Source organism: Apteryx mantelli, chromosome 4 (genome assembly GCF_036417845.1).
Source record: "Apteryx mantelli isolate bAptMan1 chromosome 4, bAptMan1.hap1, whole genome shotgun sequence".
In the NCBI taxonomy this organism is placed as follows: Eukaryota; Metazoa; Chordata; class Aves; order Apterygiformes; family Apterygidae; genus Apteryx; species Apteryx mantelli.
The window spans coordinates 46,140,251-46,157,687 of record NC_089981.1 but is presented as its reverse complement, the minus strand read 5'-3'; the positions used below and the strand labels follow the sequence as shown (position 1 = coordinate 46,157,687).

Below are 17,437 nucleotides of genomic sequence, written 5' to 3'. Positions count from 1 at the left end.
TAGAAGAAAAAAGCAAGTACAACTTTGAACTCAGAGGTAATAACTTAAAGATACTACTAGAGGAAAATAATTGTCTAAAGGACTCATGTTTACTGCTCTTCAAATGATAACTATGTTCAAATAACTTTTTTCTCTTTTTGAAGTTTTTCTTCCACATGATAACATTAATAAGATCTGCAGCATACATTGCTCCAACATCTCTCAGGTAAAACAAATCAATTAACTTATTTTCACCACTTCCAAATTTTCAAAAACTGTACGAATATATGACATATCTTGTGCTGTAACAATTTAGCTCTGCATCAGCTAACAAATTTCTTTAGGTTTAAGCCTACACACAGCACAGCCTACTTGCTTTCTCCTTGTAGTGTGCCAGATCTCTTCAATTTCACAAACTTCTGAACAGAGCTGTCATTATTAATTCTCAGCAAGAAGCCTAAGCCACTATGAATCATTGCAGCAACTGGCAGCAAGTTCCAGCACTACTCTCACAATGCTTCAGAAAGGGAGAGAAATCCTAAAGGAACTCAAAGCTTTTGGCAAAGCTACCACTGACTTGGTTCTTGCACTACAAGTCGTCATGCAACTTCATTAAATAAAAGAGCAAAGAGAAAGGGTACAGTAGGCTGATGTAACATTTCAGAAACCAGAAATATTTCAACATTCTGTTTCTGTAACACCAGGGTCTCGGCTCCACACCACAGTCCCAGAGCAGAGACTTCACATAGGTTGGAAACTTTTCTAGTTCTCACTTCATTAAAAGCCGATGAAACAATGACAATTATGACAGTAAGTTAAGAATGGCATAGCAGCATTCTGTAATGATATTTCAGGTAAACCGCTTCCCATAGCTGTCCACAGTGCAAGTGTTAGGCCCTCAGAGTTCATTCATTGGAGACTGGGGCACCAAGAGCACTGACTTAGTTCTGAACAAGACTACGGATAACACAGGCTGCACTCTTCCTCTTCAAGAAATGCACTGGATGACATAAGACATTATTTACTAAGTAAAACTGCGCGTTTTTCTTCCTCTGTTCAAATCATATTGTTGGATGATATTCTCCCCATAAAACAAGTGATAATAACTATTTTTCCTACAAAAGAAGTTAAATTGAGAACAGAATTAAAGGCTTTCTTAAAAAGTACAGGGATTAGTCTCTAACATGCTGCTTAACTTTGCACTGCCAAGCCACAGCTCTCTATACAACAGATTCCTACAAACCTGAGGTAGACAGCATTTCTCTATATTGTGAAGTTTTCTTTTTTCTGGAACGCACATCCACCATGATCATTGCATTTTTAGCAGCCATACTGCTTTAACAATGTTATCATCTGGGACACTGTCAGCTCTGTGGTCCACTGGCAGATTTAATAAAGTAATTTCAAGTATTTAAACTTTGCTTGACAGTGATAAAGTTCACTGTTCTATAGTGAATAAAACCCATAAAACTATGAAGGAGGAAACTGTACTGTGACTTCGTATTTACTGTATTCTCTCTATGGCAAGTGGAAGTAAAAAAAAAAAAAAAAAAATCAAAAACGTTTTTCAAAATCTTTTGGGAGCACAGCTCATGTTCAACCTATGAACAAGTGTAGTTTTACCATTTTGAGCTGCGGTTTTCAACAGAAAAGATATAGCTGTGTTTCTGGAGACTGCTAATTTAAAGCAATATCTATGCTAATGTGTATTTTATAAAATAACTTTTTAAAGTTACAAATCAGAGTTCAAAAGTTACAATAAGATATATTTATTTTTTTCTGAACTTTAAGTTCTTTCTTACCTTCCACACACTATCTCACTGCCCACTCCTGCTGATGAACTGGTAGTCAGTAAAACTTCCTTTGTAGCATCAAGACAAGCTAATTTTGAAATTATCATGGGCTTCCAGAGCTAACCAAAGAATTCTGAAGCTGCTTGCTGTGAGACATAGCCACATGCAGAGGTTCATGCTGATTTTAGAGAATAAATAATCTTCAAGAGAGGTATACCATTACAAGAGCAAAACCTCAGTTTTTGTTGAATTAGTATTCTCATTAAAAAAATCATTTTCTTTATTATCATTATATGTTCTTTCCTTGACTCATTGTTTCACTACTAAAATGTACTAAAATATTTTAGTAAATTAAATTTCTAGATAAATGTTAAAAAGTGTCTACTCCTTTCCTTGGAAAGCACACATTTCTTTTAGACTGGAAAAGGGTAATTCTCAAAACAGCACATGCAGATAATGACAGACAAATTCAGGTATCTAGGCAAGACACTGACGCATTGCTATATTCTACTTACGCACATGTTCTAAAATCTCTCCCCTTTTCAAAGGTGTTAGCTGCTGACCCCAGTGACCAACTTAATTTGATTCAGCTATTGGCACAATGGCAACAGGGACGGCTAATTTAGTTTAGTTTGGGGGGATTTCTGTGTGAGCTTTTTTTCCCCCTCCTTTTTTTAAACACAAGTGAGAATAAGTTTTCAGCTTGCTTAGTGTTATTTATTTTTCTTCCAGTTACCCACAAGACACTTCTTCCAGTTACACTGTCTTTCTATGAGGCATCCAGTTGTAATTATTATTGATAATTTGGACCTGTTAAAGAGATAATTTCTACCAAACAGCAAACATGAGATTATTGTGGTGTAATGCATCACAGTAAAAAGACACAATGGAAGCCAGCTGTACAACTAATCTCGAAGTTGTTGATGGGTACCCATAACTGATATGTACTTAGTTGACCTAGATGAAAAAAAAAAAAAAAAAAAAAATCAGAAGTACTCATCCAGTGTGCAAGTGTGGACCAACTAAAATAGAAATATAAGATTTGCCTAAAACAGGGTGTTTTGGTTTAGAATAAGTTTCAAAATAATAATAAAGTAAGTGCAAAATTCAACCATTTTCCCAGCTCCCTTATTAAATTGAAACATTAGTTTCAAAATGAGAAAAATTCTTGTTGCACTTCTGCAGATTACACTAGTTGCTTATTTGATGGACTTGCAATAGTTTGTCCTATTTTTTGTTAGGAGAAATCAAACAAAAATCCGAAATGTCTGGTTGCCCACATGTATTTTCGCACATAAAATTTAGCAGCTCTCTTGGAAGCTGGGAAAAGACATATCTTTAGAACAGAGTGTTAAAAATACATCTCTGTTTCCCTACCTGTTTCTCACTCAGAGCTGTGATTTTGGCTTGAAGTTCATGAAGTTGTTTCTTCAAATCAGCATTCTGATTAGAAAGAAAAAATATCTGTGAGAAAGATATTCCATTTGTTAACACAGAGTAGTAGCAGGAAGGTTTTTTGCATAGTGTACTACAAATACAGCACCTCTGGATGTACAGCCAATAAAATTCAAGTGGCTCAACAAAGCCTTCCTCAAGTCACCGAGTGCAACAATTGTCAGAGGATCTTTCTAGCACTCAAAGAGAAACAGCTTAGTTTGAAATTAGGACTTTATTAAAACATCCATTAGTGCTTACCACAATATAAAGTGCATTTATACTTTTCATTAAGTTTACAAATCAATTAAGGAAAGGTTAGTTAATATATAATACAGTAGTATTATTCAGTATACAATAGAGCGCTACCTAAGGCGCTCTCACCTCTGCTACTTAGGCAAAGGCATTAGCATACTTTTAACTGTATACAATATCAACGCTATAGCTATTAAATCTTTATTGACATACACACCAAATGAAACAAAATGTGTCTAAATCTTCATTTCCATGTATTTTTAGGCCTTAGCCTATATTTAAGAGAATTACATCTGCCTTAGTGCATCATTCATGTCAGCACTTTGCTTACAAAAGCACTTTAAGATTTTGAAAGCCATAAACATCACTATAAAGATGCAGATAGAATACAATTTTTAGCAAGACTATTTTTTACTCAAAGAAAAAAAGTTTTGCATTCAGTTTAAAGCCTGTGAAGCTCTGCAGAAATGTGACAAGGAAGCAAAGTTCCCTGCATTTTTCACTTCCTCCATTTTATTTGCTCTTATCTATGTTGTAAACTCTTTACACTAGTAATCATGCATCATTACTAGAAAGGATCACACAGGTTTATTATGCTACATGAAATACTAAAACATAAGACTAATATTGCTATTTCGTGCTGAAGAAAGCTTCCCTATGTTTATATTCCTCCATACAATTTTGAAATGCATTATAAACCTAACTTGGTTATTTGTGGCTAGTCTTCTCCAATACACACACAATTTTAGCAAAACCAAATTTTGACTGGTCATTCTCCCATCTTCCAGATTCCACTCAATAATTCGGGATAAAAATGAATTTAGAGTATTGGAAGCAGGGACCAGAACACCAGATCCTTCATTAAGGAATCTCTTCAGGCTAGTCTGTCTGACTCCCTTTTGATTTACTTCCTGGCTCCATGAACTCTGCATTCCTGCTTGCAGCATGATCTGTTTTTCAACAGACATGAACAGAAAGCAAACTACTCTACAGGCTAATTGCTAGAGGACTTGCCCATAAAGTAAGAATCCTCAAAGCAAGTAAGAATTCCTCAAATTCCATCAGATTAAAGAAGTTCTAAAATCCAGATCTTCCAATACCCCCGTCAGGGAGCTAACTACTTGACTGTCATACAGAAACCTGTCTTCCTACTCCATTGAGTGTACATATATATTAAAAAAAAAAAAAAAAAAAAAAAAAAGACATTTAGTATTTTATGGGGATGGAAGCATTTAACAGCAAGCCCCAAGCGAGGTGCCTTTATCCCTATACTCAACATTTCAGATTCATTGGAAAACGCCAGGTAGCTCCCCACTGAGCAAACTGGAGTGCTTAATTGCTGTACAAGATAATCCAGTCTCCTTACACAGTCACTGGGAAAGGGGTGACTTCTACTGTCTACACAAGGAGCCCAGTTATCTAGCTTCCGCAGCTCTGAAACATGCTGAGGCCAAGAACCCACTTTTTAGACATTACAATGCTGAAGTTGTATACCTAGAATAGGCAACCTGAACACAGCCTTAAACTACATTCTTTATTCGGACAACAACTATTGGAAAGAGGATCTAGTGTCTAGTATAATCTCTAGTGAACCTTCTAGTACTAAAAAAAAAAAAAAAAAAAAAAAAAAAAAAAAAAAAAGCAAATTCTAATAATGGCAATTTTTATAAAGAGCCGCTTCTATTAGAATAAGAATCTTACTTCTACTTCATACCTGAATTACACAATAACCATAATCAAGCAAAGGGTTGCTTGATTTAAGCAACCAGGAATATGAAGTGAAAGGCTCCCTAACAGTTTCTTAACTATCCAACTGTCATTGCTTAAAGAATTGTTTATAACAGTTTTCTTCTAAACACTGTATTAGCATAAGAGAACATGATGAAGAAAGTTCTCAGGCTCCATGCAATCCTATTTCCTATATTTTAAGGGTAAATAATGCAATATAAAAAGAAATATATAGTTACCTGTGGATCTTGCTTCATTTGGGCAACCAATTTCTAGAGAGAGAGAGATACAATGATACAGTGAAGATTTTCATTAAGGATTTTATTTAACAGTCTGAAATTCAACACTTCTGTAAGGCTTTTATAAAAAAAAATTCAGTTTATAGCATTTTTAGTAGTAAGACCTAACCCACAAGGAATCCAACATTAATAACAATGTGTTTGGAAATTATACAATGCAGTGAAACCATCACACTAACACATCACTTTTGTTCCTTCTCCTAAACAGTTCTGGAACAAGTGATTCCTTTTAAAGACAATTCAAACCAGCTGGGTAAGCTAATCTAATAGCTGTGTGTCCTCCAGAATTGCTGCCTTCTTTGCTTGCAGTCACAAGAAACAAAACACAGAGAACCACTTTGGATACAAAAGCTGTTTGTACATTCAAGCACAGAACATTTCAAGTACTAAGGGACTGCCTGTGTGTTGGCTTGGCTGATACCGCATGGAAGACCCATGTTCAGAAGCATCTTTGCCACTTTCCTCCCTCAGTCAGAGAGATTGAGATCATCACAGAAGAGATGCCCTCCACATCCGGGGGAAAGCAGACAGATGGTTACCATTCACTATTCTTCCTCCTTCGCTTCCTTCAGGCAGCTGCAGGAGGATGCTGTCTCTATTGCTAAGCAAGGAAAAAGTTATTTGGCTGTCACTAAAGAAAACCAGAGCCCAGAATGAAGAGGCAAGGTAAACAAAGAATCCTAATTTCTGTTTTGATTACTGACAGGTTTATTCATCGCATTACATTGTTCTCTGCACGTGAGGAGGGGACATGGCAAAGCTTGTACTTTCTTCTCCATTTTCTCGTCAGAGTAGGGAAAAGGAGTGAAGAACAGGAAGGATAAAACAAACAAAATACATGTTCCATTCCACCTGCATTAATACTGATCAGAGAATTCAGTTTTTGCCAGTTAATTATTGCCAGTGAAGTTTTTTTCACATCCTAAAAAGCAGTGTTAATCAGAAAAAGCATAACACAAAGACAGTTCTGAGTCAGAGTAGTTTTATCTGCTCTAGTACCCTCTTTCCAGTACTAGCCAATAGCAAACACATAGGCATCAGTATGAGTGGACAAACACCCAGTGTTACTTCCAATCTTCCAGAAATCTACTTCTCAGATGTCTTCAAAGATTATATCATAAGTTTAATAGCTAGTAATAAACTTTTCTTCCATTTCTGAACTCAAGAATACACTCAAAGTTCTGTGATAATATGTTCCCAGGTTAACTACAGTAGTCTATGTAAAAGGACCTCCATTTTCTTTTGAACCTGACCCCTAATAATATTAGCATTAGGGGCAAATAAAATTACAGAAAATCATTCTTGACTGTCTCTCTATTCTCCTTGTTCATACCACATTTTTTCCCACATCTGTCATACTCCCCATCAGTCGTCTCTTTTTCAGATTCAAAGTCTCCTCATGCACAAATCATTCCACTGCTTTGTTCATTCTTAGCACTTTTCCCAGTACTTCTCTAGTTCTTCTCTACCATTTGGAGACAAAGGGATTAAAACTGCACGTAACATTCAAGCACTCCACATCCCTGTATCACAAGAACTCCTTCCTCCATCCTAATAGCTAATTCCCAGCCTGTAATTGCATACATAAGGCTGGGATTGTTTTTAAGGTGCATCACTTGCCATTTATCAACACTGAATTTCATCATTTCACCACGTAGCCATTCAGTGTCATGGGAGCAGAGGTGCCACGTTAGCCATGTGCTTAGCTTGTTTGTCTTCAGTGCTTTCTGCCACATCAGAGTTTGACAAACAACAAATCTGTTAGGTTTTATACATACAAAGTGCTTGTACAGATTTAGTCACAAGACAATCCAGCCAGTGACTGTAAACTGTTCACAATATATTGCTAAATTTATGGATCACACAATACTGCATCATCCAATCATTAAAAAAAGTTCTTTCACATTAACCCCAAACACAAGCTAAATTTAAGATATTTTAAAACATACTGATTTTTTTCTTAGGAGAAGAGAGAAGGAAAAGGATGTTTTAGGTTCTTTTCTCCCCATCATCTTCAAGAGTCATCCATGAAGCCCAACTCTTCTGTGAGAAAAGCTAAATATAACTCCTCTAACACCTCTTGCAATTGAAACTATGAGGAGCAGACTGTTTCAAAATAACCTTAATTAAGTCAACACAGCAGCAGAATGCACTACTTAGTCAGATTTGATGCAGCTCTCCTCTCACAATAAGCAATACTACTTGGCCATGGAAGATATTTTAGTGTTCCAGTTACACTCTGGTTTAGCAAGTGACCTGGTCAGAATTTATTTATGGAAGGTTCTTAGATCATCCAAGCAAAACAGAAAGTAGCAGCTTCTCTAAATCCTAAACAACTAAACAACTCCTTTGGGTCCTTACTGGTAGTTTAAGTTACATGCTGCCAAAGAGGCAGCATTAAAACTCCAGGCAGAATTCTGAAGGTGAACTGGAAGAGGCAGGAAACGAGGAGCTACTCTACAAACAAAAATGCAGTCACACTGAGCATCGTTTTCTGTTACTATGTAAACAGTTGTGACAAGTGAGATGCTGCATCAGGAGGCTATGAGGCTTGGCTTGCACAGTGAAGAGTTGAACTCAGTACGTTCATCACATACACACATATGCCTGTCCACCAGTTACAAGAAGAGGACAAAGCACGAGCTTCATACAGCCTTGGCAAGCTGTTGAAAGAGTCCATGGGAGAGGGAAAGAAAAAAAAAAAAAAAAAGGTAAAAGAAGCTAAGTGGGACAATTCTCCAGAACTCCTACAGTACTGCCTTAAGAAAGGCTACATTGTACCCCTTTAAATTACAAAATTAAAAAACATGCAGTTCAAGCATTCTACTTTAAGATTTTTTTAGAGCCAAAAAACAGTTTATATTTCTATCATTGGCCATTTGAGGAACACAGCAGTAACAACTAACATATGGTTCAAGGAAAGTTTACTGAAGCACCCGATATGTTGCTGTAAGTGTTATTTTCCATTATAAAAGTTTAGACTTGTTCTTAACCACAGTAATGGGAATAGATAGAATCTTGAAGGAAAAAAACAACCTTCTAAAATAATGGTTGGTCTAGTTTCACCAACTAAACCCAAATTTAATTAAAGTTGACTTAAGTGCAGAGTGCATTTTTGATGAGAGCTGGGGAAAGCACAGGCAAAGGGGACCAAAAAACCCTGAACCTGGTGGGGGGGGAGGGGAGGGGAAGTCTTCTTGAAAATTTTCCAGCCTCCATCCCTTTTCCTCATCATCATTATGAACAGATGCTAAAGCTTATTCAAAATTTGTAGTCTTAAAATTTGTTAGTTTAGAAAGGGAGTAGAGATACGCATAAGAAATAAATGCTGTTACACAAACATAAAACTAGCATTCTGATCACCATATAGCAGATAATACTTCAAGAAATACTTACTGGCCTTAAACATTTTAAAGCCTGTAGCATTGTCATCGGTAATTTAGTAATTTCATTACCCCCATAACAAAGCTTTATTAAGTTTTGAAGAAGACAAGTAGAGTGCTTTGGAGTTTTAGAGGAGAGCACAATACTTATCTGTAGTTCTAGGAACTCATCTTGAGCCTTTTTCAAGCTTTTCTCCCTAGCTGAGAGTTGCATCTTTGTTAATACAGATGTAATTTTGCTTTACTAATCCACCTACACAATTTCTTGCACTATGCTCATGCATTGTAGCAGCTAACGAACAAATCATGTTGAACATTTGTTCCCAAGTTAACCGATGACCTGCCTAAACATTCTCCAAATTTGTAAAACTAATCAGTGTAACTCAACATATTTCTTTTGCCCATGTTTGTAACAGTTGTGAATTTCAAATGCCCCACAGAAATACCTGGAGAACTGCCTTTAGAAAAGGCTTCACTGATATAAACCTAACATATCAAGACGGCAACTACTCTGTATTTATGGCTGTAACAATTCTACTTCAATTCTTTAATAAACATACTTCCTCTTAAATTTGCTATATTGCAATTGATTTAACTTTTTAAAATTTCTCATTTTCATCCTAATGGAATGGCAAACCACAGCTCTACTGCTATATAACATTGGACAGTCTGCCAGTAAAATACCCAAGATGTAAAAAATTTCTGAGCTCAAGCACTACAACATTTTGGGTAGCAAAGCTATATGGTTACTATCAAAAAGAGAGATACTAAAGCAAAAGATACTCCAGAAGAGAAGCATCATATAAGTCTACTTAGCATTATGCACATTTTACTTGAAAAGTTCCTCCATATCTTTCTATTCCCAAACGAGTACTGAAGATGGTTTTAGAACTCAGAAAAATCTTCCAGCCAGAAGCTGCTGAATACAGAATTTGGAATGTTTTGTCACTGCTAAAGAATAAAAAATAAAATAAAAATACACACCCTGAAATGTAGATTTTTCACACTTGCTAAAAACTACAGGTGGTCGGGTCAAAATGCAGCGAGTATATAATTCTAAAGCAATTTCAAACTTATAAAGTAATTATTACTATACATGACCCCTATTGCTATTAAAGTAAAACAAGAAAAATTACCTGGTGAACCTGAATTTCCACTTTCAGAGCCTCCTGTAGAGTCTGCAGCTCCATTCTCTACCTTCTCCACTTTCTCTAGATGTCTCTTTGCTAATTCCAGTGCCTTTAGTTTCTGGTTTCCTCTTCACACTGGCGCTATAGAAAAACAAAGGCTTTGCTTTAGTTAGCAAAAGACAGAAGTCAGTTAAGAACAAATGAGTATAACAGAGCAGGAATAGAGTAGTGAATTACACTCTACTGCAGCTTTCTAGCCCAAACACAAATTAGATTTCTTGGACACAAGAAATCTAACTAAGCTCTGAACAGAACACTTTCTTTGGAGTAGTTTAACCAAAATTGTTTCTTCTCCCAACACCCCAAAGTTGACATTTTTGTCATTTATCATAGTTTGTAGGCAGCTATTTCCTATCAATATCCTACTGCAGTTGCATGTTAAATCAGAAAATTTAACTATTAAGAATGTTTCAAAAATCTGGGTAGATGAGAAAATATTCTGCAGACTAAAATTTCACAATCCAAATGGGAGTGTAAATTGTTAAACAGAATGTATTACATTAACATACATTCAATGATATTTTACAGCTGTTCTTAAAAGGGATGGTCTGCACGTGATTTGACAGAACAATAATGTGCCAAACACACACTGCCTGAAGTTTGCACTGAGTTAGTCTTTTCAGTTGGAACCTATTTTAAAGAAATGCAAGACTGATATAAAGCCCAAGATTTATTCAAATTCATTAAAATCCCTTACTGTTTCTAGGTAGAATTCCAGTAAGTATGAGTCTACCATCTTCACATATACTTCAAACAAATTAATCCTCCTAACCTCTGACATAGGAAAGTATTATCATCCATACTTTTAAAAGCCTTGAAACTTGGACAAGAGAATTTTTTTCACAAATATGTTAAAAGTATCCGCTTCTGAGACAGGATTAAGATTCCTGTCTTTATCCCATAGGCTCAAAACACAAAGGAACCTGTGTAAAAATTGGATGAAAAAATATCTATAAATACATACACAAAATCCTTCAGAAAACATTACATAGCAATCTTTATACAGCAAGCTTTCCAGTCATTTTTACCACATCAGACATCAAGGAATCACAAGTGTTAAAGTAGTTCAGATGTTTGGTTTTTTTTAATTTGCTCACAAATTATTGAACAGGTATTATAGCCAGCTCAGAGGCATTCATAACGGGACTTTGCTGTTTTCCAAAGGATACTGACAATTTAGTATAGATTATACACGTAGGCTGCAAAAAGAGAATATTCTCTTAAGTTAGAGAATTTTATTTGAACATCGTCTAACATCGTCCCACTATGGTGAACTGAAGTGTTGGACAAGTCTATGAACTCATGAAAATAACACAAGCAAGTTTCACAGTTTTTAGTCTTCTTTCTCTGTCCAAATAGAACCAAGTTACAAAAAGAAAAGAGTATAAAGGATATTTAAAAAGCATGATATTTAAATTCATTTTTTTCAATGTTGCCTGCTGTTAGTGTAAATTTCTGTATTTAAATAACAAAAGGCCTAATAAGACTTTCTAGTCAACACGTGAAATGACCTTCTTCAAGGGTCTCTCCCACATGTAACACAGGAGAGCTAGAACAGCTGCCTTTGCAGCACCACTCTTTATAAAACTGTAATTTGTATCAAGGGATACATGGAAATTATATATAGTTCCCTGTTCTATTACCACAAACCTTAATGAGAAAACAGAATCCTGGATTATTACTTCCACTCACAGACAGCAGCAACTATAGTCTGCATTAAGTCCCTGTCATTGCATTCTTTAAAGAACCTGGTGGGAGACTGACTGCTGAAGATCAGAGTCATTACAGAGGCAAAGAGTCTTTCATAAACCCTAGAAAATTCAATTTGGGGGTAAAAATACAGGCAAATATGGCCATTGTTTTTTTTGGGGGGGTTGTTTTTTTTTTCCCAATGCATCTTCAATGAATGAGATGGCAAATGAATAGCTACCATTCTATGACTACATATTAACTTTAAAGTTCAAAACAGCAGAAAAAACATTTATCTCAAATATGACGGTCAATGACAAACATGTTTTTAATACATGGGACTGTAAAGCCTAGTACTAGTTAATGTGAAAAAAGATATGGTACTTCCAGGGGGAAAAGATTTAGCAACTACTATTAATGCAGAACTTAGTTTGAGAGACAGAAATTGAAGTATTGATGGTTCATAAAAACTAATCCAACTTCATTTGATTGATGCCTTTAACAGCTAAAAAGATTTTTCAAAACTAATTTTAAGAAGGTTTAAGGAAAATGGGATAGTGCTTTGCAGAAGTAAGTGATAGTTCAGTCTAAAAAAATTGTAGCCATGTTAATGCAGTTATGGACAGGAACAAGAATAATTCACTGCCTTACTGGAGAATACACATTGTGGCAAACAAGTCAAAAACCAACACTATTCAAGTAACATAACAATCATTTGCTAGTTCCACCCTGAAAATATTTGTTACAATTTGAGATGTTTCTTCCATTATAATTTTAGAAAGTTAATAGATTAAGACTCTTTAACTGCAAAGATTTTTAAATAGATCCCCTATAAATTGGAAATAGGCCTCATACTACGATATCCTGAAGAATTAATTTCAACCCATAATATTGAAGCCTCCTAGAAAAGGCAAGAGAGAATAACAGAAACTTTTGATCGCTCTTCTTTTTGCGGGTTTGCTAGCTCTTCACTCTTTTCTTTTTACTTGCCCTCCCCCATTATGGTCTCAGAGGAACTCACTTTGCAATACCATTTACTTCTAATTACCTTCTGCTGGCAAAGTTACACTGAAGTTCATTTTAAACGCAAGAAAACAACCTCCTCTCCTCAAAAATTAAGTGGCTCAGATGTAAGGAAAAGAAATTAGCACTGCTCCATCAAGGAGGATCACAAAGTAAGGAATGGTCTTTCGGAATCACCTTCCCTTCCAGCTGCTGCATTTGTCAGCTACCAGCACCACCCTTCTCTTTAGTAAGGCAAAGTTGGGATTAGCAATTACCAGCTCCGTGGTAAATTACACTATATTTGGCACGGTGTCCAAGCTGAGGCACATATCACCACCACCACTTTAAAGATAAGGAAACAGGCACAGGACAATGAAGAAGTTATCTGTTAGGAGTTTCTAAGTGCTCTAAGCATCCAAATCATTAGTGAGGCCAGGAGAACACAGACTTTCATTTTAAAATTTGGTCAAGTTGCTGACTTCCAAATATATGTGTTTGTTATTCAACTGTAGCACTCTGGAACTGAAAGGAGACAAAAAAACAGGAGGATTGGAGAGCAAGAGCACAAAGCCTTACTAGACTGCCATTTGCCTGCATTTTACTGATGCAAAAATCCAGACAGATAGTGTGCACGTGCAATTTGGGGGCAAGGGGGTTAAAAGGGCAAATGCTCTGTATAATATTTTACCTTACAAGCTAATGATGACTATTCCAAAAAAGAAAACCAGGAAGCAACAGGCAAAGGACTTTTTTAAAGCAGGGTTCATATGATCACTGGGCAAGACAACACAGAGCTGAAAAGTCCACATCCTTAACTAAGGCTTCCCAAGGCCAGGATGATTTGGGAGATGGTGAAAGTGGTACAGAGAAGAGAGTGTCAAAGCTTACCATATTTACTAAGGAAAGAGCTTAATATAAGACAAAGTTACTAACCAGAAATTGAGTATATGCACTTGTAGTTCACCTCCCCAAGCAGGAATAACTACCAAAAGTTATCCCTGTTGAAAATTCCCCTTAAGTACCTTAAACATATTTCTGATTCTAATTCTCAAGGGAGAGGGGAGGACGCGAACATTCTTTACATCCAACAAATCAGAAATTGTATTCTTCTGTTCTATGCAGAATATTGTCTAGAAATATCTATGAGGGCAACCAGTTAAATATTAATAGCATTTCCTTTGAAAGTTGGTACAGAACTACCTAACAGATTTTGGGGTTGTCTGGTAAGTGGCCACACATATTTTGTAAGTGTAAAAATCTTCAATATTTTTGAACTTTTATTTCTTTTACACTGAACCTTGAGGGGAGATGTAAAAATTTAACTCCCGTGGCATTATAAGCTATCTACAATATCACTTCCTAAAATGTATAAAACTATCTGCGGATTAATAATAAAAACACATGGTGTTTTTTACTTTGCTCTTAGGTAAACAGAAGTATTTTTAATTAAAAAGTTTGTAGCTTATTTGAAATTTCATGGCCGGGCTGGTCTCTAAACATCCTTCATCCCATTAGATTTTAAAAGAAAAAGCATAAACGCCTTATTCAGTGCTCAAATTGGTGACATCCAAAAGGAAAGCAGGGGATTGTGGAGTACATCTTTTGTGCACTGACACATACTTCCAAGCCTCAAACAGGAAGAATACTAACAGCAAGAAGTAAATTTGCTGTTTACTGGATGAATTTTAACTTTTGGAAGCAGCAATCCTCCATTCAATGTCTTGCTGGCACACATTTGTCACAAATAATCCTTTATTTCTTAGGTAGCTGCTTCAAGACTGTTAAAATTTCATATTCAGTTAAGTACCTCAATGCACCTCAGTTAAGTTAGTCCATATGTTTACATACAATATAAATATTCAGAGACCAAATGAATCATTAAAATCTATAATAATACATAAGTACATTATCGCCTCTCTATTATTACCCAATTAAAAAAAAACTTAGTCCATGTCAGAAATTCTAAAATATAAAGCCACTTAACCCATGGTTATATAGGGAACTACACTTGGAAACTGCTGGTTTAAGGTATATACATAACAACATAGGTAGGACATTGTACAACAGGTATGAATGCCTTCTGTGTGCATGCGAGGACTCTGAATAACTTAGAATTTGCCACATAAAATCCCATGAAATAAATCTGTTTTCACACTACATAGGAAAAAAGCCATATTATTGTTTTTAAATAGATTAAGTTAAGTTTGACAGAAGTACAGACCCTGAGGTCCAAATCTCAGACCTACAGTGATTTATTTATAGGATTCATGCTTCCATCAGCAACATTTACTTTTTAAGATTTAATTTCTGAATATAAAAATTGATAGGATTTCAGTTTCAGTAAACATCAAACTTTTCCAGAAATGGACGCTAACTCTTAGTACCATCTACTCTTAGGTAAACCATCTTTGCCCAGCAAGAAGTACTTACCAGTTCTGAGAAAGTTATCTCCTTCAGCTCTCTACCCCCTCCTACAAAAGAGAAACAAAAACAAAACAAAAAATAATGAAAAATAGCTTAAATACAGTTTGAAACAAGAAGAATATTCACAGATTTGGAAAGGTTTTTTTTAAAAAAAAATGCAGAAACAAAAAAGAAAATCATTTTGACATGGTGGAGAAAGCCAGGGAGACCTACAATTCTAATCTGGATTAAAATACTAACCATTACTGTCACTAGGGAAAGAAGAGATGACAGGTACAAGCTTTTCTAGTTCTGTGCAAGGCCTCTGTCCCCCAACCCTTGGTAAAATACCTCATCTCCATCATATTTATTAAGATCTAAGTCACAAGCCATCAGTTGTCACAGCTAAATATGACAGTTACCCGCCCCAGACATTTGCCCACCTCTCTGCTAGAGGTTATACCAACACAGCAAAGATGGTAGAGCAGGTGGTTTGTCAGCACAGTCACCGAAGCTCAAATCCCAGAGTACTAATGCAAACTGAAATCAATGGCAGTTTAAGCTAATATGCTAGGTCATGACCTGCGGAGGCTGAGAAGATGCGCTGCCCATTATGCCGCCTGTGTCATGGGAAGTAGAACATTTAGCAGAGGAGAAAGGTGGTACCTCTTAAATCATCCTCATATGAATCATACGAAATCGTGAGTCAGAGCCCTAAAAAGATAGCTAAAATATAAATGGCAATTCATTTGCTCAATTACTTTGCCTGAAGCTTAAAAAACAAACAAACAAAAAACCCAAAACACCCCACACCTCTAAAATACTCCCGTTTTCTAGTAAAATACTAGAATATTAGTCTATTTTAAGCTTTGATTCCAAAGCCAACAAGATTTTTGCAGATGTTTCTATCCACACAAGCCATTGCAGCTGAAGTTTAAGCCTCAGTGTTACAATTAGATACAGCAGCAGAAACCCACATAATGTCTCAATCTATGGAAACCACTGAAAATGATGGAGTTTACATTTGCTAACTAGCAGGAGCAGAATGCTGATGAACACCTAGAACAGAACAGAAAACAGGAAGCCTACTGCTGGTAGTGACTAGGCATACTGCCTCTCTCCCCTAGTGCCCGATTTTATTGTGCATTTGGAACATCAAAATATTACAGGAGTGAAGCTGCTGGTTTATTTAAACCCGAAAAAGTGCTTCAGAATTAATTTATGTCCAAATACTCACATGGTAAGATTTGAAAAGTGGAGGATGGACTGTTTTGAGGATATACTCAAATTAAGTGCATTTGCTCTGGATGCCACAAAACTTGAAATATCCTGACTGTTGATAGTTATTGAAAAGACAGCCTTCATTCTCAAATTCTAGTTGTTTCTTCTTTGATCCTAACACCTTAGTTGTTACCTCCATCTTCCACTATCAATCAGTTATTTTATTGGTCTGAAAATCCATACAGGAAGCTCTTTAATCACTACAAGCACTCTTCAGTAGGCATTAAGGCTACAACTGTGTTTCAGTGCTATAAAAAATTTTTTTTCAGTCACAGGCATCTACAGCAATGAAAGCTAAACAAAAGAATATGGTACTACACATCTGTAAGTACAGTCATAGAATAAGAGAGCATGACTTTTATTCCAAAATAGAAAAGCACCAGTTTGTTTGATGCACAAGTACACACAGAACAACAGAAAACTGTCACTCTTAAAAGTAATAGCATGATTAACTGTTCCTTCCCTTCTCTTTTCCCCCCGGCTCTACGTAGAGACCCCCCTCCATAGCAGGTTCATCAAGACTGAATCTTTCTCTCAGCTAACACTGAGTGAAAAGCTGCACGGTTACAAACCTCTGAGCTGCTTGTAACCCCTTTGAAGGGTTGCAACCCCAGGCTGAGGAGCCAGGGGCTCCCGAGGGCAGAGTTAGCAACTCCGGCAGTCTAACCGTGACTCTCCGAGTGATTTGCTGTGTTGCCTTGGAGAAGTCACTTAAAGAGGACCTAGACAGGGAATGGAAATACATTTGCATCCTCTTCTGTATATAATTTACTACAGCTCTTTTTCTTTAAGTGTTGAGAGCAGGTTAATGTTTGAAAGTAAAGCCTTTGGAAATACAAAATACCTTAATTCTGCCCTTGTGCAAGCATAGTATTTTTCCTGGCAACTCTGTCTCATGTAGCAGAGAGGATAAAATTAAAGAATGAAGTATCTGTCAAACAATTTCTTTTCATTCTGAGTTTTTGGTTTGCAGCCTCATGCCTTCTTTCTATTCAACA

The 17,437-nt window shown here is 36.2% G+C and overlaps 1 protein-coding gene across 11 annotated transcripts in view; it reads right to left on the bottom strand.

Moving 5' to 3' along the window:
* The window catches only part of PHF21A (PHD finger protein 21A), a 146,099-nt gene that overhangs the window by 97,997 nt on the left and 30,665 nt on the right, over positions 1-17,437 (bottom strand). For 8 of the 11 annotated variants that reach the window (XM_067296417.1, XM_067296418.1, XM_067296419.1 and 5 more), the window contains exons 2-5: positions 15,186-15,226; positions 10,008-10,142; positions 5,429-5,461; positions 3,150-3,215 (exon numbers count right to left, since the gene is read on the bottom strand). In XM_067296417.1, the coding sequence (XP_067152518.1) occupies positions 3,150-3,215; positions 5,429-5,461; positions 10,008-10,061 (153 nt within the window). In that variant the 5' untranslated portion in view covers positions 10,062-10,142; positions 15,186-15,226. Of the gene's footprint in view, positions 1-3,149; positions 3,216-5,428; positions 5,462-10,007; positions 10,160-15,185; positions 15,227-15,740; positions 15,756-15,824; positions 15,848-17,437 lie in introns of those variants that run through there. The other 3 variants (XM_013959382.1, XM_013959383.1, XM_067296416.1) reach the window with 3 other exon arrangements.